The sequence below is a fragment of the Lactuca virosa genome, chromosome 4 (genome assembly GCF_052849685.1).
Source record: "Lactuca virosa cultivar CGN04683 chromosome 4, Lactuca_virosa_CGN04683_v6, whole genome shotgun sequence".
Lineage (NCBI taxonomy): Eukaryota > Viridiplantae > Streptophyta > Magnoliopsida > Asterales > Asteraceae > Lactuca > Lactuca virosa.
In genome coordinates this window covers 57,904,767-57,931,675 of record NC_136429.1, presented here as the reverse complement: position 1 = coordinate 57,931,675, position 26,909 = coordinate 57,904,767, and the positions used below count along the sequence as shown (strand labels likewise).

General features: G+C 42.8%; 1 protein-coding gene across 1 annotated transcript; it reads right to left on the bottom strand.

Moving 5' to 3' along the window:
• Positions 1 to 7,771: 7,771 nt before the first annotated feature.
• LOC145104561 (DIS3-exonuclease-like protein) lies at positions 7,772 to 8,515 on the bottom strand. The gene has a single exon (XM_079041784.1). The coding sequence runs from the start codon at positions 8,111 to 8,113 to the stop codon at positions 7,904 to 7,906; it is 210 nt and encodes a 69-aa protein (XP_078897910.1). The 5' UTR covers positions 8,114 to 8,515; the 3' UTR covers positions 7,772 to 7,903.
• Positions 8,516 to 26,909: the final 18,394 nt, after the last annotated feature.

The window sequence follows — 26,909 nt, the reverse complement described above, 5'->3', positions numbered from 1 at the left end:
ATATTCCTCGTCATTTCTGACGAGTAGCAACAATTGTTTAAGTCTAAACATAATCCACTACTAAGCTTTAAAGAATAAACGCCGATCTTGGTAATAGGTGACGATCTCATATTGCCCATTATCAAGTTCATCTTCCCAAGCTCCACATTCCTACTTTCTCTTAGTCCTTGCAAGTCAGAGCAAATGTGAAAACCACATCCTGTATCAAGGACCCAAGATTTAGAATGCGATGAATTTTTAGACAGAATAGTGTAAATACCTGCCGAGGTAGGCTTGATCTTGCCATCCTTAAATGTCCTGCAGGTACTTGGGGCAACTTCGTTTCCAATGCCCCTTGTCTTGGCAGTAGAAGCACGTTGCATCCTTTGGATCTGAGGCAGGGGGAGCAATACTGGTTTTTCCTTTGGGTCCACTACTAGAAGACCCATCATGAGACTTTCCCTTCTAGTTTTTCTTCGATGGAGCTTTCCTCTTTTTCCCATTCCCTTGTCCAATAGCCAGGACTAGATCAGCAGCAGTAGGAGTGGATTCAACATCTTTTCCTTTCAATCCACTTTCAGCGGTTCTCAGCAAGCCTTGAAGTTTACTCAACGTGACTTCCTCTTTGCTCAGATGATAAGTCATCTTGAACTGATCATAGTAAGGAGGTAAAGAGTGCAAGACTATGTCAATAGCCAACTATTCGTCAAAGTTCACATAAAGCTTTAATAGATGATCCACATAGTGTTGCATGCGTTGCAGGTGGGTCGTGATGGACTCTCCATCCTTCATATTTGTGGTTATGAGTGACCTGACTATCTCATACCTTTCTTGACGTGCTCTTTGATGGTACTTCTCCATCAAGTCCTGGCACATCTCGTAAGGCCAATAGTCCTCATAAAACCGTTGTAGCTCAGGAGTCATAGTTGCCACCATAATGCATGACACCTTAGTAGCATCTTTGCATTGGGCCCTATACTCATCTATTTCTTCAGGAGTAGCTTTAGATTCATCTATCTCGTTCAACTGTTTGTCGAGGACGTATTCCTTATCCTCGAATCGTAAGGCCATTCTGATGTTACGGATCCAATCATTGAAATTTGTACCATCGAATGTCACCTTGGCGCAAATGCTCAAGAGCGAAAAAGTGTTAGCAGAGTTGTTGTTGGAGGAACCGGAAGCGTTGTTTGAGGTAGACATCTGAAAAAGAAGAAAGACAAGTTTTGATTAGATATGAAAATCCTTGTTATAACACCCAAATGAAATATTAAGGCTAGGACCCAACACAATAATTCACAATTCAGAAAAGGGATGTCGTAATCCAATTGTAAATTATTTGAAGGTAGGTAAATGACGATTTACCAATTCCACCATGAAAACGAAATTTAAAATGAATTAGTTTTTAAATGAAATTCCTAGATATTTTGAGATTCATTGAAATATTCAATGGCATGTTTAATCTTGATTATGCCTTTTTCCATTTGTGACTGGGATACCGAGGATCACACACAAGGTGTGAATAACCATGCAAATTAGTTTGGTACTCTCGATGTCATTTACCACCTAATCAATGTGTCGGTTAACCACACACTCCATTGATCAATGATAATTTAGGAGCTACTCATTGCCACCCTTTGTTAGTCCAAGTTAGTGTGCCGGTTAACTACACACGCTCAACTAACGACTTGACAAAGTGTAATGTGCAATTTCATGGATTAGCATCAAATTCAAATTTTCCTAAAGTAACTAAGATTAGGAATTTATAAAAACATTTAGTTACTTTATATTTTTCATTATACTTATTAATGAGAGTTTAATGTCCTATCCTACCTGTTCGGCTAACGACCCACCACCAATCAAGGAAGCGGTGGGTGAGAGTGGACACCCATTCAACCTCCATTTTATAGGTCATTTCCTTATACCCCCCTTATAGATTGGCTTCGTGAATGAGGCCTACTAACGGTAAGACTGACTTTTCTTATACATATATTTAAATTAAACTTTTAATTTTATAATAGTACAAGGGTGTATTTTAAACTTTTAAAATACTAGGGTTCTAGAATTTAAGATTTCAAAAGTAAACTATTTAATTAAATTTTAAATTATAAAACCAAAGGGTGTATTTTTAAAACTTTTCAAAAATACTAGATCAAATTTTAAGTAATTAAATTAATAAATTAATTTTGTCATTATCTTAAAATTTGACCAAATCGTTTATTTTGATAAGGATATGCATTTACCTTTTCAGAAAATTCAATTTTAAGCAGTCAAAACGAATTAAGGTAATTATCCTAATCATATCAAGATATCAAAATCGAAAAATCAAGCATCTGACGAGTCAACTCGTCGAGTCAAGCAATGAACTCGTCGAGTTGAGCCAACTCGTCGAGTTCCATAATGAACTCGTTGAGTTTGATGAACAGATTGACGAATCTGTTCCCTCCTCCTTTGGACAATTCACAATTGCATCAAATTCAACTGAAAAACATCCTAGGCTCTGATACCACTGATGGGTTTTGAGCATAACTACAACCTATGTGTTCATGCAACCCTAATTGCTTTGGATCTAAGTTTTTCACTAGTTGAACATGCAAATTGAATACCAAAGCAAAACCCTTGATCTAGCATATAAATCAAAAATTACATATTAAAAGGGTTTTGATGTTTACCTTAACTTGTTATGTAGCAATAACAAGAAACCTTGTAGATCCTTGACTCTTGAAAGCAAGTGCCTCAAATGTTGCACCTCTAATGGCTCACAAACACTACTAGCAAAAGGATGAGAGGAAAGAGGAGGGAATGCACTTAGAATTTCGGCTAGGGTTTTGGAGTAGCAAGCATTAACTGAAATCCCTAAGTGGTGGGGTGTTTATATAGCTGTGGGTTGCTAGGGTTTGCTGGAGGAAACCCTAATTTCCTGCTTAAGGCTTAAACAACCCATGGACTCCTCATCTAGAGGCCTTGGACGAAATCTATAGGGCCTCCCTATAGTTTTCGTCCATTCCCATCTAAGGAGTCTAATAGCCCAATTTCACAACTATCAATGATTTTCAAAACATCCCATGTTTCTTTAAACAGTTCCTTTAATCCCAAAATTAATTCCAAATTAACTTCTGATTAAATACTAATTAAATAACATGATTTCTAATTAATATATTATTTTCATAATACATTAATAAATCAATTTATTATTCCAAATAATAAATTCAACCTCTCTCTCCAAAAATCATCCTGTCAAGTTGCTAGAGTGAAGGCAACCCAAAAGGATCCTACTACTATCAAATCAAGTACATACCAATTATAGTTATGGGCTTAGACACATAATCCAACACTTGTATGTTAGGATATAAGAGCAGTAGTATGCTGGTCAGAGTACAAGTAGGTTGGTGATCGTCTAGTGTAGTGTCCTATGGGTTGTACGTAGTTACATAGGATAGCCTGAGAACTCTTGATCTAGTCTTTTTTACATGTTCCTCGTTTGGTTGTGACTCTAAAGCAGGATCTCATGTTCGAATGTCTATCTCACCCATGGTTACATATAGTTAAGCATTCCTTAGAGATATGCTAGTAGTGGTGTAGTATTGTATGATGTCGGGTATATGGTAGTGAGCCGTTAGACAGTTAGACTAGGGTAGATAGTTGTTTGTGCTTATGTGATTACTTGGTTATTTACTTGTTTCATATGTCGACATATTAAAGTGGGGTGGGTTGAGGCAGTCTTGCTTTGTGTTGTAGGCCAACAAACCTGGGAGCAATCCAGTTATAAGCTGAGGGCTGGGAGGGCATTCAAGTCTTATGTTGTGGGCTCGGGACCAATCCAGTCATAAGCTGAGGGTCGAAAGGGCATTCTAGTCTTATGTTGTGGGCTCGGGGGCAATCTAGTCTTCGTGTTGTGGGCCCGGGGGCAATATAGTATTCGTGTTGTGGGCCCGGTGTACATACATTGTATGTATATTGTGGTGTGTGGTATTTTGGGGAACTCACTAAACTTTGGCTTACAGTTGTGGATTAAATGTTTTTCAGGTACCAGTGATGATTGTGGAAAGGCGAAAGCGTGACTGTACACATTCATTAGCAACAATGAAGATTTCACGTTTATTATGTTACTCTGATTTATAAACAAATGTATTTAGGAACAAATGGTTTTCTTAACTTGGATTCTATAAATGTGAAGTTTTACCTTAATTAAAAATGAAATTTTTTGTTGTGAAAATTGGACGTTACATCATTTGTACTTTTATACTTGGGATAGTGATTTATATGGGTAATATAGTTTAGGTTTTGTTCATATTTAGTCCTTTTAGTTTTTTATTGTCCACATATTATCATTAAACTTGGTTGGACTTGTCACATTAGATCTTTATGAACGATTGGTGTAGTTAACATAGTTTAGGTTTTGTTCACATTTAGTCCTTTGATTTTTTTTTGTTCACATATTACCAATAAACTTGTTTGGACTGTTCAAATTACATCTTTGTAAACTTGTTTGGACTGTTGACATTACATTCTTACCTAGCAGTTGTGGCCGCCTTCTATGTTACCATCGAACCATATTTCTACTAGCCTGTTTAAGAGGCGTTTCAGTTTGAGCTCGGTCCAACTCAATCTTTTATCTTCTTTAAACTGTCATAACTCTTTTGTTTGAAGTCAGAATGTCATGATTTTTCTCAACACGTAGTTTGTTGTGTGTACTTCATTTAAGACTATATAAAACACCTTATTTGGTTACATCTTGATTGAGTTATGAGTCCGAGAACAAATGGTATCAAAGCTGAATTTATGTTATTTCAACATTGAGTTTACTGTATGTACTTTATTTTAGACTATATATAAACAGTTAAACACCTTATTTCTTTATATATTGGTTTAATTTTTGTTGGTTGATTTGGTATTATTCTAATCATTTGGGCTTAAAATATTAGCTAGTTGTACCAACTGCATAAGAACATGTACGGATTCCAACCGAGCATGTAACCGAAAACCGAGGCTGGCACCAGAACCGATGTAGTCTAACCGGTCTAATTATTGGTTCTTATTATTGGTCTAAACCGGTTTCGGTTCCAAAACAGGTTTAGTAATTTAGACCGGTTGCTCACCATAGTTACAGCTAAGCATCATTGGCTTGGTCAATCTTTACATAATCAACTACCTAATACTCTGCATACTCATCACACAATGAGATAAATCCCAAAAATACCAAAACGTTTCTCTAGTGATGTGAATAAACTATTGTAGAAAAGTTAATGACTTATAAGAGTAGCATAGTTTAGGCTTTGTTCACATTTGACCTCTTATGTTTTTTTTTGAGTATATATTACCATTGAACAGTGGCGGAACCAGAAAATTTTTTAGGGGTAGCACAATGGTTTTTCCGCAAAAGACCTAAAGGGTAAAATGGTATTTACATCATAGGGTTTATAAGGCAAGGCTGGTTTGGAGCTTTGATGCAAAAAGGTTGACAGAAGACATTGGGAGACAGTGAAACATATATATAAAGCAACTAAGTTCAAAGATTAATCCTTATATGCATAATGAAATAGGTGTAATATTTACCTGTAGGATGTATCCATTGATGAATATGTTGATGTAATTAAGATCCCTATGAATGGCCCATTGCCCATGATTGTGTACTTCAAGACCTTAGAATCTCTCTTGACTAGTTCTTTAAGGCTTAGAGTGATACCAACCTATGTTTCTTCCTAAAATTACCTGATGTGCATGCATAATGTGATAAAGCTCAAGATCTTGTTATTAGTATCCATTCAAATGTTGTAAAGAACAACAATGTTTTCAATAAGTGTTGTTGTGGTTCTATTTCTGATAAGAGCCTCTTGAGGCCGGATGAGTCTTCACTGAAGTTTCTTAGCTCTACTTGGTTTAGGACCACATCTCTTCCTTCTGTTTTGTCAAATTCCCTATAGATTTTCTTGACTGTACGACCCAACATGTCACTATACCAACCAAATTCCCTGTAGGATTTGCAGATGACATTATGTTTAGGGCCACAAACATAATCACCAAATTTTGCTAAAGAACCATAACTAATACATTCACATCGATTTACCAAAATGGATTCAAAACTGAACATGGCTAATTTAATGTGATGACATCTCTCAATAATCTAATTTTGTAGCATGAATTAGTTAAACATGAGCCAAATAACTTAAAAGACTTTAGAGATAAAAAAATATATGTAGAAAATTCACAGAGCTTATCGAAATAGAACTGAAATGAGAATATCTAAGTTGACTCATGTCAATGTGTTCCATAAAATTAAACATGATTTAGTAGCATACCTGGATTATGGGAAAACACAAAGACATCTAGCATGACTCGATCCAAAAGAACAACCACAAATTATGGATTTTGGAATGCGTTGCCTTAGAAATTTAAACTGATGTAAACCTCAACATTAAGTCATAAGAAGCTATAGACCCCACCATTTTCAATCTCATGGTTAAATGAGTTCTTTATATGAAGTCTAGAGAAAAAGGAAACCAAAAATTGGAGATGACGAATTGGGGAAAAACATGGCAGGACGAATCAATTGAACCCTGAACCACGGGTTGCACATTTGTTTCTTCAGAGGCTGCACATGTACATAAAATAATCGGGATTTTACACTACTACATAAAAGTTAAGGGGTAGCCCGTGCTACCCCTGGCTATTAGCTGGATCCGCCTCTGACATTGAATTTGTTTGGACTGTTCACATTAAATCCTTACAATCACGTAAAACCTCCACTAACATAGTTCTAGCTAAGCATCATTGGCTTGGTCAATCTCTACATAATCAACTACCTAATACTCCGCATACTCATCACACAACGAGACAAATCCCAAAAATACCAAAACGTTTCTCTAGTGATGTGAATAAACTATTGTAGAAAAGTTAATGACTTATAAGAGTAGCATAGTTTAGGCTTTGTTCACATTTGACTAGGGATGAGCATCGGAACCAGCCTGAACCGGAACCGGCCTGGGAACCGAACTTGGTGGAGAATAGGAACCGAATCGGACCGTCGGTTCTACCGGTTCTGGTTCCTACCAGTTCTTGCCGTGTCTTCAATGTTGGAATCGGTCCTCGAGAAATAGCAACATACGGTTCCGGTTTTTGCCGGTTCTACCGGTTCCCGGTTTCAAAAATCCACAAGAATATCGTCCCGGTCCCGGCCCGATCGGTTTTGGTACCGCTTCTGGCCGGTTCCCCGGGCCAAATGTTCGTCCCTACATGTGACCTCTTATGTTTTTTTGAGTATATATTACCATTGAATTTGTTTGGACTGTTCACATTAAATCCTTATTAAATCCTTATAATCACGTAAAACCTCCACCAACTTGTTATAAGGTACAAAGAAGTTGAATGGTAATATATAGACAAATAAAAATAACTTATGTGACTAACCTGAACCAAAAATATACCAAAATATACCATTGATTTAAAAAAATACTTACTAAATTGTCAAACACTTTTTTTATACTTCTTACTTTTAAAAAATCTTACAAATCAATGAACACATTTAAAACTCAATCCCAAAGATCGTCCCAACTCCAAAGGTATCACGAGCTGATCGAACAGACACACGAAAGTAGAACCACATGATTACCTCTTTATCGACCAATAACAGCTAGCACACATTCAATGCATATCTACTACAAATGAACATTATCATAATTTGTTAATTACCGTTCACCATTAATACACACTATCAATCCATAAACAAAATTCATTCACAACCCTATTATTTTAAACTCCCTAATTTTACGCATAAACTATCATGGAAATAAAAACAAAGAGCAAATTGGTCGATTTTATTACGAGTGAATATAAAAACTCAACATCACAGAAACCAAGCCTGAACCAGAAATTGCAGTGAAAAACGAAAGATATATACAAGCTGAAGCTGATTGCCGGAGATGGGGGCCTAATGGGGGGTGTTGGTGTTGCAGAGCATACAATCCAGGATCCTACAGAAGGCGTATCGTACCCGAGGGTAAACCCTATGCGTATAGATGCTCGATTCCCTCCATAGATCTTCCATGGTTTGTACAAAAAGATTCAAGCTTCTGACAGGAGGAACATACAGAGTCAACGGCACCGCTGAGAAAGCTACTGCGAAGAACAAGTGCAGCATCCTGATTAACTTCTATAGAGAGAAAGAAAGAGGGGTTTCTTCTTGATTTCTAGATCTGGTGATGGGTTTTTGATTTCCGGATTCTGTCAATTTGGTTTCGGTTTCCTTCCTCGAGATATTTGATTTCCAAAGATGGTACGAAGATGGTGATTGTGATAGGGGTTTTTGGTTTCTTGATTTGTAGAGAGAGAAACAGCGATGGTTGATGATGGGAATCTTGATTTGTTTTTTTGGGTGATTTTTGATACCGATGGCGACGATGATGGTATTCTGATTTTGAGTTTTCTGAAAGATTTTGGAATTTGTTGGAGTGTTTATCTGCGAATTTATATGTGGGGTGTGGGAGTGATGGTCATTGATGATTTTGTAATAAAGGATGTACGGTTTGTGGGTTGTTTTGGTTTTGTAATTTGACACGAAACCACTGGTTCGGCCCATTGTTTTGTGGATGAAATTCAAGGGGTTGATGGTTGAATTTTCTATTAAACTAATTATTATTTCTTTTTTAATTTTGGAAAATCGAGACCTAATATAAAAAGATGATAGATTGTATATGCGTGATTTTCAAATACTATACCAATGATTCTTCCGTTCAATTCTACTAAAAAAGTTATGTTAAATATATGTAAAAAGTCTTTACCTTATTTTTACTTTTTGCTATTTTTATTTATTAATTTCATTAAGAGGCCAAACATCACAAACTACTACCACCTCCACACACATCTTGACTTTTTTCGTTCATCTTTTCTTACGACATTTTAGTTTTTTTTTATAACAATAGAAAGATTTTATAAAATAAAAATCCAAGAGGAAGATGGGGAGATTACAAAAAACTGTTCAATGTATAAATGAACAAGCATCAAATAAACAATGCAAATCACCAAAAATTACACAACACCAAGTGATTAATCCTAAAAACTCAACCAATAACAGCAACAACATCAAAGACTTTAAAAAGATAACGCGACAAGATTTTTGGATCAACAACAAACTTTATAATCAACACACATGTTGATCAACACAAACTTTATGAACATCACCACAATAGCCTTGAATGGAGGCTTCACAAGCTTTTTAACAGTAGACATGTTTTTGGGTGAAACCACCAAACATAATAACCAAGATTCGATGTCATTTCATGATGACAACAGGCAACAACAGTTAGAGAGTAAAAACACAGCCCTTGACAACTAATTTCCAAATACCAAGCCCTCTATGAAGCTAAACAAATTACAACTATACACCAAATTGGGACTAAACCAACAACACCAAATACCAAACCCTATATGAAACTAAACACATAACACCCCTCGTGCGGACTATGATGGAATTAGTGCACAAAAGACCTAAGTTATATATTTAGACTTAGTCCATTCATGACTTTATAACTCAATATCTGGAACGAATGAGAGAGAGATTTATTGATACAAGTTGTGGACTATATAACAAAGAATATTTAGAAAATAAATCATGTAAAATGTATTTATGTTGAAGAAGATATGGTCATTTGAAAATGACTAGTTCAAAACCTAAAAGTGGCAAAAATGGCGAACACCCATGTTCACAAGTTAATAACTCAAATTCAGGAAACATTTAGCCGAGAGTTAGTAAGAAAAAGTTGTAAATCTTGTGGCCAACTATCCATAGATATATGACTCGTGGAAATTGTATTGAAGATAAGGAAAAAGTTCAGTAAATATAAAAGACTTAGAAAATTTATTTGTCTCGGAAGACTTACAATATATACTATGTACCTACTTTAGAGCTTAAAAATGATGATTTTCCAATGTCCAAATTACAAGTGTGATATGTGCTTAGAAAGATCTTGTCAAGTATTAAATAATGAAAGAAAATCATGCAAAACAGAGTCCATATGAGGAAGTTATGAAGGTCAAAACGATATGATTTAAGCACGTGTGGGTGCATGTAAGGAGATCGTTTACCCACCCAAACGAGATGATTTCAGACTAACTAAGCATGATTTCAACAAAAGTTCTCAAATCAAAGGGCTTTTGCTAACTAAGTGAAGAAAACAATGTATTAAACTAAAACATGTCTTTTGTACACATTAAAAGTTGAAAATTATGAGGCGGATTCATAAATCTCAATTCATCTCATGAAACGAACTTTTAGCGTTTGAACAAATTGATGAAACTGATCATAGATAATCATTCATTGATCATGTAGTAGCTCATATTTAAGTGGATTAGTGATTAATTGAAGAGATAACATGAGTTTAAAAATGGTACAATTATTTAATGCATGAAAAGTACAAGTTATGTAATTTGGTTATATGTTAAATTAAGGATAGATAGTCATGATACAAGTCAAGTAACCATGTTATTCATTAAAAAAAAATATAATAAACAATGTTACTTGGGTGGATACTTGTAAATTTAATTTGGAAGTATAAGAGCTCAAATGAATGAATTGATGTATGTTCCTACAATTCATTAATCAGAATATTGGTGTAAATGGTCATTAAACTCATAAATATTGGAAATTTCTTAAAAAAAATGGAATATTATTATCGTCCAAGGAATTTTTCAAATTGGTTAAAAAGAACCAAATAATAAAAAAAAACCAAAAAAGAGTATTGTTTTATTACTAGAATTCTTACTGACTTTTTAAGAGCTTAATGGGTCAATTCTATAGGAATTGAAGAGGAAAATGAGAAAAAAAAAAGACAATGGAAAAGCATGCATTTATTGTTTCAATTTGTAGACAGGATATCTTATAAATGAGGGAGACCGCAAATTCTCCTGGGATGGTATCTCACGTTGCAAAGTTGATGTTAAGACTAGATAGTTTTATATGTTAAATTACTTTTTTCCTATTTTATAAGGTTTGAAAACCAAACTGAACCGGCATGTTTAACCTGTTGAACAAGAACCGGCCGGGTCACAAGTTTTTTCAAGCCCTAAAACCGTTTATTTCCGAACCAATGAAAATGGTCAATCCATAAGAAAACTCAGTTCCACCAACCGGGTCCAACCTCATGAAAACCTGACTTTCTATAAACTTTTAACTCGTGGTCAACCCATTTAGTAACAACCCAATTAGCTGGACTATGCTTACTTTAAGATGGTTGACACATCATTATATAGAGGAATAATTTAGCGGGTGATAACGTGCCCCTTAGTGCGGGCCAGGAGTAAAGATCCCCCAGGCTGGAGGACCCCTCAGTTGGCTTGGCTAGGCCCAGCATAGCCGCCCCAACATGCCTCCAGCCCCCCAGGCTGGAGGACCCCTCAGAGTGGGACGTCCACACGGAAGGTCCGACCCCGCCAAGGACACTTTCCGCTACACGACAAACGTAACGGCTCCAGGCGACAAGGAATATGCTCAGAGCATTAGAACTGTAGCACCTGGTTCTTGGTACGTATTTTTATTTAAGTATTTTGCATTTTTGGCCTTGGACTCGGCGAGTTGAAGGACCAACTCGCCGAGTAGAAGCGGGATGAGACGCGAGACTTAAGTGATGGACTCGTCGAGTCGGGTCCCGGACTCGACGAGTAGGCTCTGTATGGACTAAACCCTAATCTGAGGGTTTTCACCCTATTTAAACAACCTTATACAGCCTCCATCGCCCCTTTATGCTCCCAAACACCCTCTATAGAAAACCCTAGCCGTTGTTGAAGTAATCTAAGCCATTTTGGTGGATTTTGGTGTTGATAGTCTTAAGAAGGAAGGAGAAAGGCTTGAGGAACAAGAGGAGACCAGAAGGGTTCGAGTTTGTGCTTCATCTTCAGTCCTCAGAAGCTATAAAGTTGCTAACTTGCTTGTTCATTTGCTAGATCCCATTTTGTGGAGATTAAGGGCTTTTATAAGCCATTTTAGGTAGCCAACCATGAATGCAAGCATGGTTGGGGACAAGGCTTCAGATCTAGGTCCTTTGAGGGGTCACAAGGCAGAAAGTGGGTGCTTTTACACCTAAGAAAGACTCCATGCAACCCAAGAGCTTGTTTTAGGACCTTTTGGACTCAAAGTCCCATGCATGCACGTAAAGTTTGTAACTTTACGTGCTAGGACGATTGTAGGAGCCTATATCTATCTTTTGGTCAAGCGTTGTACATCAGAAATCGAGGATTTAGAGTGTGGACTTGACCAACTCGGCGAGTTCGTTCTTGGGACTCGACGAGTCCAAGGCAATCTTCTTATGGATGAAGATGAACTCGACGAGTTGTTCATACAACTCGGCGAGTCGAAGTCAGGACTTGTTCATCTGTTGAAGATGAACTCGACGAGTGTTCATCAGACTCGGTGAGTCGGATGAAGGATCAATCGATGTTCATATCGGAGAGGAACTCGTCGAGTCGTCGCTAAACTCGACGAGTAGAGTCGTGGATAAGGACGAGTAAAGGGAAGGGACTCGACGAGTTGACGGCCCAACTCGGCGAGTCCGATCAACTAGAAGTTGACTTTTGACTTGGACTTGGTTGGGGGTAAAATGGTCATTTTACCCTAAGAGTAGATATCAGTTCTAACTGTGTGTTTGTGGGGATTGTAGCCAGAGGATTTCCGGAGCAGCAGCGGACGGAGGTTTCCCGCACAGATTATCATCAGCTACTCGTACGAGGTGAGTTACCTTCCAGTAGCGGTGGGTCTATGGCCACAATGCCGGCCCACCAGTAGGAGTTGTATGTTAGATGATTGTCTTTGTGATATCATCTAGTTTTGCTACTACCTGATGTGTTATATGCTGGCATGATATGTTATATGTGATAGTAGTAGAGTTCGGTTGTTATGACCGAAGGGTAGGTCAGACACCCCAGATATGTCTGACATTATGTGATGATATGTTTATATGCTGGCATGATATGTTATATGTGATAGTGGTAGTAGGAGGGGAATAGTCCCCAAGTTCGGTTGTTAGGACCGAAGGGTAGTTCGGACACCCCATATATGTCTGATAGTATGTTTATGTTATGATATATGTGATAGTAGCAGTAGGGGTGGAATAGTCCCCGAGGGTCGGTTGTTAGGACCGATGGGTAGGTCAGCACCCCAAAATGGCTCGACACGGGTAGGTCAGCACCCCAGAATGGCTTGACACGGGTAGGTCGGCACCCCAGAATGGCTGTACTGGGTAGGTCGGCACCCCAGAATGGCCGTATCGGGTAGGTCGGGTACCCCAGAATTGCCCGGCAGTATGTATGCTATGTGATTGTATGGTATGTGGTACGATGGGGGAACTCACTAAGCTTCGTGCTTATAGTTTACAGTTTTGGTTTCAGGTACCTCTTCAGCGAAGGGGAAGGAGCTGGCGCGGTAGCGGCACATCATACACATTCGCATTGATTTTCCGCACTTAAGATATTCTGGGATTGTACTCTGACATGATGCTATCTTAGGACTTGGGTTTTCAAACATGATATATTTATGTGGTTTTCTTATGAATGCTTTTATAATCAGTTAATTAAAATGAAATTTTTGGACTCGAAATTTGGGATGTTACAAGTTGGTATCAGAGCCCTGGTTTGAGGGATTCAGACACACCCTCGGGGGTGTCTGGACTCAAATCGAGGGATTAAAAGCTTTTTACAAGAAAATGGTTTCCTAAAATATAAGTTAAAGGAGTCTTGAGAAAGAACGAAGTGTGTGATGTGCGCGACCGGCCGAGCTCAAGTAAGTATTCCCCAAAGTACCCATACAAGTTTATGTTATGTTTATCAGCTTCAGTAGAACAGCATGCTAGAATAGGACTAAGGATCTAGGAATGATGCCTTATGTGCATGCTTTATGTGTTTCAGCTTATGAGAATTGCATGCTAGTATTGAGTAGATAGCAGTAGGATAGCCTGTTTAGGTTATACCTGATAGTATGAGCTTAGCATTGTGTGTTGGTGCAGTTTCCTGTTATGAGGATAGGATTGCTTGAGATCGTTCCCTTTGTCTGAATGCTGCTTGCTTTGTGCTTTGTGGGACTTTGAGTGATGGGAGTTAGCCACTAGGTGAATACGTCACGTCACATGTGATCAGGATTGAATAATCTCAGAGTGCTGGATTTGGCCCTATTGCGCAGCTCTCGTTTGAGTCTAACCGTTGTAGGGACGAGTCTTTTACTCGAAAGATTATCTGAGCCTCGTTACATGTGATGGTATTCAGGTAATGGCTAGTTGGCATTACAAGGAGGCCTTCAGTAGCTGAGGACTGGTTTGGGTAGAGTCAGAGATTTCCCTAGGGCAAGCCTCGGATGAGAGTAGCAGAGATCAGTAGTAGTAGAAGGGACTTGGTGGAGTCGAGGCGGTCCTTGAAGAAAGTACGGATAGATGTGGAAGGTAGTATGGGCCCGTACTACTGAAAGCAGAGGATCCGTACTCGAGTCGAGGAAGGCTAAGGCAAGACCAGGGAACTTGTGATGGATGTGATCCCTCTAGATGTATCAGTATCACTGACGATTGTCATTATGTATTGCAGAATGGTGGTACTATGTCCGAGGCCAGCGGTTGGCAGTTCGGGAGAGGGATCGGGTTCGGGCTCAGGTTTCGAACCAGTGGATGAGAGACTACGTGAGTTTATCACGCCCGAGATCACTAGAGGCATCCTTGATGCGACCCCGGTCATCTTTGGGTCGATCAAGGAAGGGATTGTCGAGCTGATAGAGGATCGCCTCCGGGCGTTCAGGAGCGACATGGCGACCAGCCAGTCGGGATCGCGTACACTGTCCTTTAAGGACTTCAGGGGCAGTGGTGCGCCATATTTCCATGGGGTGAAGGACCCCATTGTGGCCAGACGGTGGATTGCAGACATTGAGTCTGCACAGTTGACTAGCTTCTGCCCTGAGGGGTCGAAGGTGAGGTATGCAGCAGGATGCTTGAGAGACAGGGCCAGAGATTGGTGGGAGTCGGTTGGTGACTCTCTGGGAGCCTCGGCGGTTGAGGCTATGACGTGGCCGGACTTTGTGACTCGGTTCAGAGCGGAGTTTGCACCTGCAGTGGAGCTCCAGCAGTTGGCGAGGGAGTTCTTAGATATGAGACAGACTACGGAGACTGTGGCGGAGATCACCGCCAAGTTCCGGGAGAGGGCATTGCTAGTGCCCCAGTATACGGGAGATGAGGACATGAGGAGGACCCGCTATCATGACATGCTGCGAGCCGACATATGGGAGCATGTTAGTTTTTCAGCTTGCCCTACCCTGGAGTCCATGATTGCCAGGGCGAGGGAGAGGGAGATCGATCTGGAGCATGTCCGGAAGAGGAAGGTAGAGGAGGGGCAGACGATTAGGGCTTCGGGGAAGAAGCCCAAGGGATCAGATGGTAGACCGAAAGGCCATTCAGGGCCAGGCCGCTGCAGGAAATGCGGCAGGCCACATGAGGGGGCGTGTAGATTGGGATCGTCGGGCTGCTACAAGTGCGGCAAGATAGGGCACTTCAGCAGGGATTGTACCGCCCCTACACCGGTTATTCAAACATCTGAGTTGCTGTGTTTCCACTGCAACCAGAGGGACCACAAGAAGGCCAGCTGCCCCCAGTTGACAGCAGCAGCAGCAGCGCCAGTGAAGGCGCCAGCTCCAGCGACCCTGCGGATTACTGATGGCCGGCAGGGCAAGGCGGAGGCTCCGGTGGTGAGGAGCCGGGCTTTCCAGTTGACTACCGAGGAGGCACGAGCTGCACCCGATGTGGTGACGGGTATGACCTCTTGTTTATGCTTTTATGATATGCTGCTGTGATTTTGATATGTTATGTATGTGCTCTATTTAGGATCGTTCCATGTGAATGGTATCCCAGTTCAGGTATTTATGATTCGGGTGCTACCCAATCATTCGTCTCTCTTGCGCTTAGCAAGAAGTTTCCTGAGTCTTCGGGCATGTTGGATTGCCCTCTAGAGGTCGAGATTACGGACGACCGGTCAGTGCGAGCATCTGAGGTCTTCCAAGATTGTGTTTTGAGATTGTTCGAGGAGCGTTATCTGGTAGACCTGGTTCCTATTCCATTGAGAGGGAACAAGGTGATTATAGGCATGGATTGGATGAGCCCCAATGGGGCAGTGATTGACTGTGCGCAGCAGTTGGTGCGGACAGGACCCCAAGTGGGGGAGAGTTGGTGATTCAGGGCGAGAGGCCACAGCAAGGACCAGCTTTATGTTCAGCAGCGAGAGCTAGGCGTTACCTCCAGCAGGGTTGCGCAGGTTATGTCGCTTATGTTATGGATACCCGGGAGGCGGGTAGGGCGACGGTGGGCGATATGCCCGTGGTGCGAGAGTTCGCGGACGTATTCCCCGAGGAGTTGCCTGGGATACCTCCGGAGCGACAGGTGGAATTCGGGATCGACCTAGTCCCTGGTGCGGCTCCGATAGCTAAGGCACCGTATCGGTTGGCTCCTCCCGAGATGCAGGAGTTGTCTACACAGTTGCAGGAGCTGTTAGACAAGGGATTCATTAGACCGAGTAGTTCTCCCTGGGGAGCCCCGATTCTGTTCGTGAAGAAAAAGGACGGGTCGCATCGGATGTGTATAGACTATAGGGAGCTGAATAAGGTAACGGTGAAGAACCGTTACCCACTCCCGAGGATTGATGACCTCTTCGACCAGCTACGGGGAGCATCTTGGTTCTCCAAGATTGATTTACGTTCAGGGTACCATCAGATGAGGGTCAGAGAGGAGGATGTACAGAAGACGGCGTTTCGGACGCGTTATGGCCACTATGAGTTCGTGCTGATGCCTTTCGGGATCACCAACGCTCCTGCCGCGTTCATGGACCTCATGAACCGCGTGTGTAGACCGATGTTAGACCGGTCTGTGATAGTGTTTATCGATGATATCTTGGTTTACTCCAAGACGCGAGAGCAGCATGAGGAGCATCTACGAGAGGTTCTGGAGACTTTGAGGAGGGAGAGCTTGTATGCTAAGTTCTCCAAGTGCGAGTTCTGGTTGCGCGAGGTGCAGTTTCTTGGGCACCTTGTCAACCAGAACGGGATTTCGGTAGATCCGGCCAAAGTGGAGGCCGTGATGAGATGAGAGGTTCCGAGGTCTCCATCTGAGATTCGGAGTTTCCTGGGATTAGCCGGCTACTATCGGAGATTCATCCAGGATTTCTCCAAGACAGCCTTACCCTTGACCAGGCTAACGAGAAAGGCCGTGGTCTTTCGTTGGGGGCCTGAGCAGCAGGCTGCATTCGAGACACTGAGACAGAGATTGTGCGAGGCGCCTATCTTAGCCCTGCCAGAGGGCATGGAGGATCTCGTCGTGTACTGTGATGCGTCCATCTCGGGCTTGGGCGCAGTATCGATGCAGAGAGGGCATGTTATTGCTTACGCCTCGAGGCAGCTGAAGCCTCATGAGGCGAACTACCCGACGCATGATTTGGAGCTGGGGGCTGCTGTATTCGCCCTCAAGATTTGGCGTCATTACCTCTATGGGGTTCGTTGTACGATTTACACGAACCACAAGAGCTTGAGGTACCTCATGGATCAGCCGAATCTAAACATGAGGCAGCGTCGGTGGTTGGACGTGGTGAAGGATTACGATTGCGAGATCCTTTACCACCCGGGGAAGGCCAATGTGGTGGCCGACGCGCTTAGCCGCAAGGCGGCGCCGATCAGGGATATCTGTCTGAGGATGACAGTGGTGACTCCGCTGTTGGAGCAGATGCGGGAGGCCCAACAGGAGGCCGTGAAAGAAGAACATAGGAAGAGCGAGCGGATTGTGGGGCAGGTTTCCTCCTTCGATTATGATAGCCGAGGGTTATTGACTCTTCACCATAGGGTGTGGGTCCCTTATCATGGAGGCGTGCGCCAGATCCTGATGGAGGAGGCACACAAATCCAGATTTTCTATCCATCCCGGAGCGACGAAGATGTATAGAGACCTTCGTCCTTATTATTGGTGGCCCTGCATGAAGCGGGACGTAGCATGGTACGTGGAGCGGTGCTTGACCTGCAGGAAGGTCAAGGCCGAGCACCAGAGGCCACACAGCAAGATGCAGCCGTTGGATATCCCGCTGTGGAAATGGGAGGATATTACGATGGATTTTATCACAAAGCTTCCCAGGACCGCGCGAGGGGTGGATTCGATTTGGGTCATCGTCGATTGATTGACCAAGATCGCTCATTTTATTCCGATTCAGGAGAGCATCTCGGCCGAGAAGCTGGCCGACATTTATATCAGAGAGGTGGTGGCACGGCACGGGGTGCCAGTATCGGTGATTTCAGACAGAGATGTTCGGTTTACTTCCAGGTTTTGGAAGAAGTTTCATGACGAGCTGGGTACTCGTCTGCATTTTAGCACCGCCTTTCACCCGCAGACGGATGGTCAGAGCGAGCGGACCATCCAGACGCTAGAGGATATGCTGCGGGCATGTGTTTTAGACTTCGGAGGTAGCTGGGATACCTACCTTTCGTTGGCGGAGTTCTCGTATAATAATAGCTATCATGCGAGTATCGATCGACCTCCCTTCGAGATGTTGTACGGGAGGAAGTACAGGACCCCGATATGCTGGGGCGAGGTTGGCCAGAGGGTTATGGGGAGCACCGATGTAGTGCTCAAGACGACCGAACGGATTCAGCAGGTCAGGAGCAGACTTCAGACTGCGTAGAGCCGACAGAAAAGCTATGCTGACAAGCGCCGATCGGACCTGGAGTTTCAGGTCGGGGATATGGTTCTCCTGAAGGTGTCGCCATGGAAGGGCGTCATCCGATTCAGGAAACGGGGCAAGTTGGGTCCCAGGTATATTGGACCCTTCCGGGTTATAGTCGGGGTGGGCAAGGTGGCTTATAGGTTGGATCTGCCAGCCGGACTCAGTCAGATCCACAACACTTTCCACGTCTCTCAGCTGCGGAAGTGCCTGGTGGACGACTCAGTAGTGGTACCCTTAGAGGACATTCAGGTCGATGACAACCTGAATTATATTGAGCGCCTTGTAGCGATCCTCGACCGGAAGTCGAAGGATCTGAGGAACAAGAGGGTGGAGCTCGTGAAGGTGCAGTGGCAGCACCAGAAGGGCTCGGAATGGACTTGGGAGCCGGTGGATGAGATGATGGAGCATTACCCAGAGCTGTTCCAGGACCGATCAGCAGACTTCGAGGACGAAGTCTAAAATAAGTGGGGGAGATTTGTAGCACCTGGTTCTTGGTACGTATTTTTATTTAAGTATTTTGCATTTTTGGCCTTGGACTCGGCGAGTTGAAGGACCAACTCGCCGAGTAGAAGCGGGATGAGACGCGGGACTTAAGTGATGGACTCGTCGAGTCGGGTCCCGGACTCGACGAGTAGGCTCTGTATGGACTAAACCCTAATCTGAGGGTTTGCACCCTATTTAAACAACCTTATACAGCCTCCATCGCCCCTTTATGCTCCCAAACACCCTCTATAGAAAACCCTAACCGTTGTTGAAGTAATCTAAGCCATTTTGGTGGATTTTGGTGTTGATAGTTTTAAGAAGGAAGGAGAAAGGCTTGAGGAAACAAGAGGAGACCAGAAGGGTTCGAGTTTGTGCTTCATCTTCAGTCCTTAGAAGCTATAAAGTTGCTAACTTGCTTGTTCATTTTCTAGATCCCATTTTGTGGAGATTTAGGGCTTTTATAAGCCATTTTAGGTAGCCAACCATGAATGCAAGCATGGTTGGGGACAAGGCTTCGGATCTAGGTCCTTTGAGGGGTCACAAGGCAGAAAGTGGGTGCTTTTACACCTAAGAAAGACTCCATGCAACCCAAGAGCTTGTTTTAGGACCTTTTGGACTCAAAGTCCCATGCATGCACGTAAAGTTTGTAACTTTACGTGTTAGGACGATTGTAGGAGCCTATATCTATCTTTTGGTCAAGAGTTGTACATCAGAAATCGAGGATTTAGAGTGTGGACTTGACCAACTCGGCGAGTCCGTTCTTGGGACTCGACGAGTCCAAGACAATCTTCTTATGGATGAAGATGAACTCGACGAGTTGTTCATACAACTCGGCGAGTCGAAGTCAGGACTTTTTTCATCTGTTGAAGATGAACTCGACGAGTGTTCATCAGACTCGGCGAGTCGGATGAAGGATCAATCGATGTTCATATCGGAGAGGAACTCGTCGAGTCGTCGCTAAACTCGACGAGTAGAGTCGTGGATAAGGACGAGTAAAGGGAAGGGACTCGATGAGTTGACGGCCCAACTCGGCGAGTCCGGTCAACTAGAAGTTGACTTTTGACTTGGACTTGGTTGGGGGTAAAATGGTCATTTTACCCTAAGAGTAGATATCAGTTCTAACTGTGTGTTTGTGGGGATTGTAGCCGGAGGATTTCCGGAGCAGCAGCGGACGGAGGTTTCCCGCACAGATTATCATCAGCTACTCGTACGAGGTGAGTTACCTTCCAGTAGCGGTGGGTCTACGGCCACAATGTCGGCCCACCAGTAGGAGTTGTATGTTAGATGATTGTCTTTGTGATATCATCTAGTTTTGCTACTACCTGATGTGTTATATGCTGGCATGATATGTTATATGTGATAGTAGTAGAGTTTGGTTGTTAGGACCGAAGGATAGGTCAGACACCCCAAATATGTCTGACAGTATGTGATGATATGTTTATATACTGGCATGATATGTTATATGTGATAGTGGTAGTAGGAGGGGAATAGTCCCCAAGTTCGGTTGTTAGGACCGAAGGGTAGTTCGGACACCCCAGATATGTCTGATAGTATGTTTATGTTATGATATATGTGATAGTAGCAGTAGGGGGTGGAATAGTCCCCGAGGGTCGGTTGTTAGGACCGATGGGTAGGTCAGCACCCCAGAATGGCTCGACACGGGTAGGTCAGCACCCCAGAATGGCTCGACACGGGTAGGTCAGCACCCCAAAATGGCTTGACATGGGTAGGTCGGCACCCCAGAATGGCCGTACCGGGTAGGTCGGCACCCCAGAATGGCCGTATCGGGTAGGTCGGGTACCCCAGAATTGCCCGGCAGTATGTATGCTATGTGATTGTATGGTGTGTGGTACGATGGGGGAACTCACTAAGCTTCGTGCTTACAGTTTACAGTTTTGATTTCAGGTACCTCTTCAGCGAAGGGGAAGGAGCTGGCGCGGTAACGGCACATCATACACATTCGCATTGATTTTCCGCACTTAAGATATTCTGGGATTGTACTCTGACATGATGCTATCTTAGGACTTGGGTTTTCAGACATGATATATTTATTTGGTTTTCTTATGAATGCTTTTATAATCAGTTAATTAAAATGAAATTTTTGGACTCGAAATTTGGGATGTTACAAAAACCTGAACCAATCATTGGCCCCAACACAATGAGGAACACGACTAACCAATAAGGACGGTGGATCCTGTCGGAGTTGCAGTCCCTGTTCCTCGTACGGACCAGCGAGGGTCCTCGGTATAAAAGGACATCTATCTTGCTTTGAGAGGTAAGTTATCTCTCCCGACTCTCACTACCCACTATCAGATATTCCCTCTAACTTGACCGTCAGTGCATTTTCTCGGGACCTCCTCCCGGAGAACGGCTGACGGCCTTATCTGTTGTCACCTCGCAGATTCCCTCCGACGTAGGAGCACATCCTTAGAGCAGGTTGTTGGAGCCAAGGTCACATCATTTGGCACCATCCATTTGTTTGACAAACGATACACAGAACCACATTCCATCTCACCTTCAGAATGACGAACGAAACCGTCGGTGAACCCTTAGAACCACCAAGAAACCCGGTACGACCGATGATATCACTGGAGTCGGTTATCACTCCTGTGATGCCATCAAAGCAAGCGGTCACAACCATCAGTGACACACCGTCATCCGGTGGTCCAACACCCTCGTTCACAATGGTACCATCCCAAAACACACTCCACAACCAACATCTAACACCCACCCTCAGTAGTATGACACCATCGTTCCTCCACACCTTCGGTGGACCAAATGGTTTTACCCAAATCCCGTTACCACCGATTTTCCAAACAACAAGCGTCCCACAACAGATTACACAAGCAACACCGCTACTAACACCGCAAACCGTTAATGGACTACCACCCCCTTTGTAAACACCGGCACCACCGATGAACAACGGTACCAACGACCCAAGTACCAGGTCCCAGATGTCAGCCTACCCGACGTTCACACCGGGAACTATGTTGCCATCACCATTACCATAATACCGACAACCCTCCATAACTCAGTCATTCACCGCTCCATTCCAACCACAAAACTTCTATGGCCCAACACCACTAAATTTGGCGGCGTACAACAACATGCTGGTGCAACCATACTTGACAATGCAGCAACCCAACTACCACTATATCCAGCAAATCCCAAACCAAGACTGCCTCTCACAAAGCGTCACATCTCCATTCGTGAATGAACTCCTAGAGTACGAGATCCCCAACACCGCAAAACTGCCTCACCTCAAAACCTACAACGGTACCATAGACCCGGACAGCCACATCGACACATATGAGTGGACCATGACATCCCTAAAACTTGATGAACGCTTCTGGTACACGTATTTCCCCACAACCCTCGATGGAAACGCATGGACGTGGTTCAAAACACTCCGGCCAGGGAGTATTTAAAACTTTGGCCAGCTAAAGTACCTTTTCTTGACCAACTTCATGTAGTTGTGCAACTACAAAGGGGACTCCCACTCCATCATCGGATGCAAACAAAGAGAAGGAGAAACAGTAAATGACTACTTTGCTCGATTCACTAATGCAACTCTAGACGTCCCATGACACGATGAAGGACTGATAGCAGGAGTTTTCACACGGGGCCTCCTTCCCGACCCACTTTCCCAGAAACTCATGGGAAAGAAGCCTCAGACGCAAGCAGAATTAAAAGAGAATGTGGAACGATACCTACGAAAAGAAGAAGGAGAAGCCTCGAAACAAGCATACCTTAACGCCATGAAGGCCCCAGCCGTGAAGCACCACCACCTAAATCCCCATCATGACAATCAAGGAGGAAATAGATACCACGGGCGAGACAGACATTTCAAACCCTTCACAATAGATGACAGATGGGGGCGGTGGGCAGAAGTATACACCGTCACCGATAAACCAGCGGCCAAAGGAACAACGACACGCTACTGAGAATACCACAAAAGCAGAACACATGACATAATCAACTGTACAGTCCTGAAGCGAGAGATGGAGGAAAAGCAGTTAAAGGGAAATATAGTAGAGATTGCCCGAAGCCTACGAGCCAAGTTCGATGCAGAAAACCCTAAGGACAACACAAGTGGAGCAGATTACCGCCAAGAGATTTTGATGATACACCACAAAAGAGGAAGGACGGAGCACACGGACAATGTAAGTAGTATTACTGAGGTAATGTGGGGTGTGACTTTCTCGACATCCAACCCAAGCCCATCCGGTTGGAGAAGAGACGATCCACTAGTAATCCAAGGATCCATATGAGACACCGTCATTCACCGTGTGTACTTTGAAACGAGAAGCTCGGCAGAAATCATATATGAGCGTTGCTTCCGATTGCTCCCAGACAAATGGAAGGAAGGCCTAAAACCGGCAACAGGCCAACTGACAGGATTCACGGGACACAACCTGTGGCGCCTATGTACGATTTATCTGCCATTTACACTCACTAGTCATGAAAAAACTAAGTGCAAGATGGCCGTCATAGACTTCGTTGTCGTGCGATATCCATCCAAACACAATGTAATATTGGGACGAACCGGCTTGCTCAAGTTCGGAGCAATATCATCCACAATCCACATGATAGTGAAATTACGCAAAAGCCAGGGGCCAGGGACGGTCCTGGCCACACCCTCACGAGCTCTAAAACGCTACGAGATCATGTAGCCAAAGTAAATTTTCGAGGAATCAAAGAGACCCCGATCAGAATTACCAGAAGGAAAGGAAATCATCAACAAGGAGCACCCAAACCAACCAATAAGTGTAGGGACCGCTCTACCTCAGACAACAAGGTAGGCGTTGATAGAACTCCTAAAGAAGTACAAGCACATATTTGCATGGACCCCCACATATATGGTAGGGGTCGTTCGAATGGTCATAGAACATAAGCTGATGATCAGACCTAGAACCAAGGAGATAAAGTAGAAGAAATGCGTCTAGGGGAGACTGGAACAAGGCGATCAATGCAAAAGTGGGCAAGCTGACCAAGGCCGGAATTCTCTGGGAGGCAGTTTTCCCAACATGGATTGCCAACCCGATCATGGTTAAAAACATGACGGAATGTGGCGTATGTGTATCGATTATTTCGACCTTAACAAAGCATGCCCCAAGGACTGCTATCCACACCCAGAGATTGAAAAGAAGGTAAAGTCTCTACACGGGTTCTAGTGGAAATGTTTCCTAGACGTGTACAAAGGCTATCACCAGATCCTCATGAGCAAGGAAGATGAGGAAAAGACCGCTTTCTACACAGACCATGGTGCTTTTTGTTACCAAAAAATGCCATTTGGATTGAAAAATGCAGGGTCAACCTACCATAGGTTGGTCAACTCTTTGTTCGCCAACCAAATTGGCCGGAACATCGAAGTCTACGTAGACGACATGGTCATAAAATGCCCAAATGAACGGAGGCAGCTAGACGACGTTGAAGAGACGCTAAAAAGCTTAGAAAAAGTCAAGATGAAACTGAACCCCGCCAAGTGTGCCTTTGGGGTAGAAGAAGGACAGTTCCTGGGACATTACGACACAAAAGAGGGGATCCAACCTAGCCCCAGCAAGATAGATGAGCTCAAGGAAGTGCCATCATCACACATGCTAAGAGATGCCCATGGCCTGAATGGAAAGCTGACAGCACTACGCCGTTTCATCTCTAAGTCGCCCGAGAAGGCCATACCATTGTTCAACACACTCAAAGGATGCATCGAGAAAAGCAACTTCTACTTGACGCCAGAAGCCGAAGATGCACTACACTGGATAAAGGAGGCATTGCACACACTACCCACACTGGCCAGCCGACCCCCGAAGAAATCCTCCAAATGTACTTATCCGCATCCAATGAAGTCATCTCATCGATTTTGGTAGTGGAGCGGCAAGGAAAGCAACTTCTAGTCTATTTTGTTAGTCTAGCCTTGCAAGGGCCGGAGATAAACTATCCCATCATATAGAAATTGGTACTAGCCCTGATCTACGCAAGCCAACAATTACGATGATACTTCCAAGCCCACCAAATAGCGGTATTAACCAGGTGCCCAATCAAACAACTACTCCTGAAACCAGAAAAGTCAGGACGCCTCGCAAAGTGGGCCATCGAATTAGGGGAACATAATATCAGCTACCACCCCCAAACGAGCATCAGAGGATAGGCGTTGGCAGACTTTTGTTGGAAATACCAGGAGAACTGCAAAGACAAATCCAAGAGAGCGCCCAGAAGGAAGTACAGAACGAAGAAGACAGCCAAACCTAGACCCTATACACAGACTGGGCTTCCAACAAAGAAGGGTCTGTTGGATTAGTGTCTAAGCCCGTAACTATATTTGGTAAGTACTTGACCCGGTTGTGCATGGTTCTTTTGGGTTGCCTTCACCAAAACAACTAGATAGGATGATTTATGAAGAGAGAAGTTATTATGGTTTATTAATATATTATGAGAATAATATATTAAAGGAGAAATCATATAGTTTAATTAGTATTAGACAAGAATTAATTAAGGATTAATTCTGTGGCTAAAAGACATTAATTAAATAAAGGGGACTAGAACTGTCAATTGTGTGATAGTTGAATATTGGGCTGAGAAGCCTTATGGACTAGGCATGGACGAAATTAAGGATTGTCCATCTTAATTTCGACCATAAGGGCCCTATTCCAGAAGGTTCCTTGGACTGGTTAAGGCCTAAGTTGTCCATTAGGGTTTTGACTAAAACCCTAGCAGCACAAGTATAAATAGACCTCTAGGGCATCATTTTTCGGCCACTGAAAACCCTAGAAGAGTTCATAGCCGAAAGTGTGCCTCTCCCCTCTCTACAATATCATCTTCTTGCTTGTGGTGTTTGTAAGCCATTAGAGGAGTGACATTTGTGACTCTAAGCTCCAAGAAAAGAAGATTCAAGCCATTGTTGAAGAGGTAATCATCTAGATCTAGGGTTTATAAGTCTTGGATGAATTGCATGTACAATAGAGAAACCTAGATCCAAGCTTTAGGGTTTGCATGAGCACATAGGATGTTCTTTTGTATAAAACTCATCAGTCGTATCAGAGCCATGATTGGTTTCTATTGTATTGATGCCTTGTATGTTCATCTTGCTGAAAATCGTTTTTTTCTGCCTCTGCCTGACCTGACTCGGCGAGTCACTTGCTGAACTCGGCGAGTCGGCCCAACTCGGCGAGTCGGGGAGTCAGACAAAGGGATTCTCGAGATTTCATGCTGTTTTGCTGAAGGATAATTACCAAAACTGTTTTTGACTAATAAAATCCGAATTTTATTATTATTATGTGATTATCCTTACCAAAACAAAAGATAATCACCAATTATTTGAATAATAAATTCCTTATATGATAATATTTGATTATTTAAATTATTTGATGAATTATCTTGTGAATAATATGGAATAGGTCAAATTTAGATAATCATTAAATTAAATGTTTGATTTAAATTATTTGCTATTTGACTCTATGTGTTTTGAAAAAGTTCAAAACTTGCCCTCAAGTTTTGGAATTTAAATTTTAATTAAAAGTTTAATTTGAATTATTTAAATTCCAAACCCTAGAATTTTACAAGTTTAAAATTCACCCTATACTATTATAATATTATAAGAATAATTATTATATATGTATAACTTAAATGCTAGTCTTACCGTTAGTAGGCCTCATTCACGAAGCCGATCTATAAGGGGGGTATAAGGTTATGGCCTATAAAATGGCCGTTTAATGGGTGTCCACTCTCACCCACCGCTTCCTT

Bases quoted from the DNA above. Each gene is read 5' to 3' on its own strand.
- LOC145104561 (XM_079041784.1), bottom strand. From the start codon at position 8,113: ATGCTGCACTTGTTCTTCGCAGTAGCTTTCTCAGCGGTGCCGTTGACT.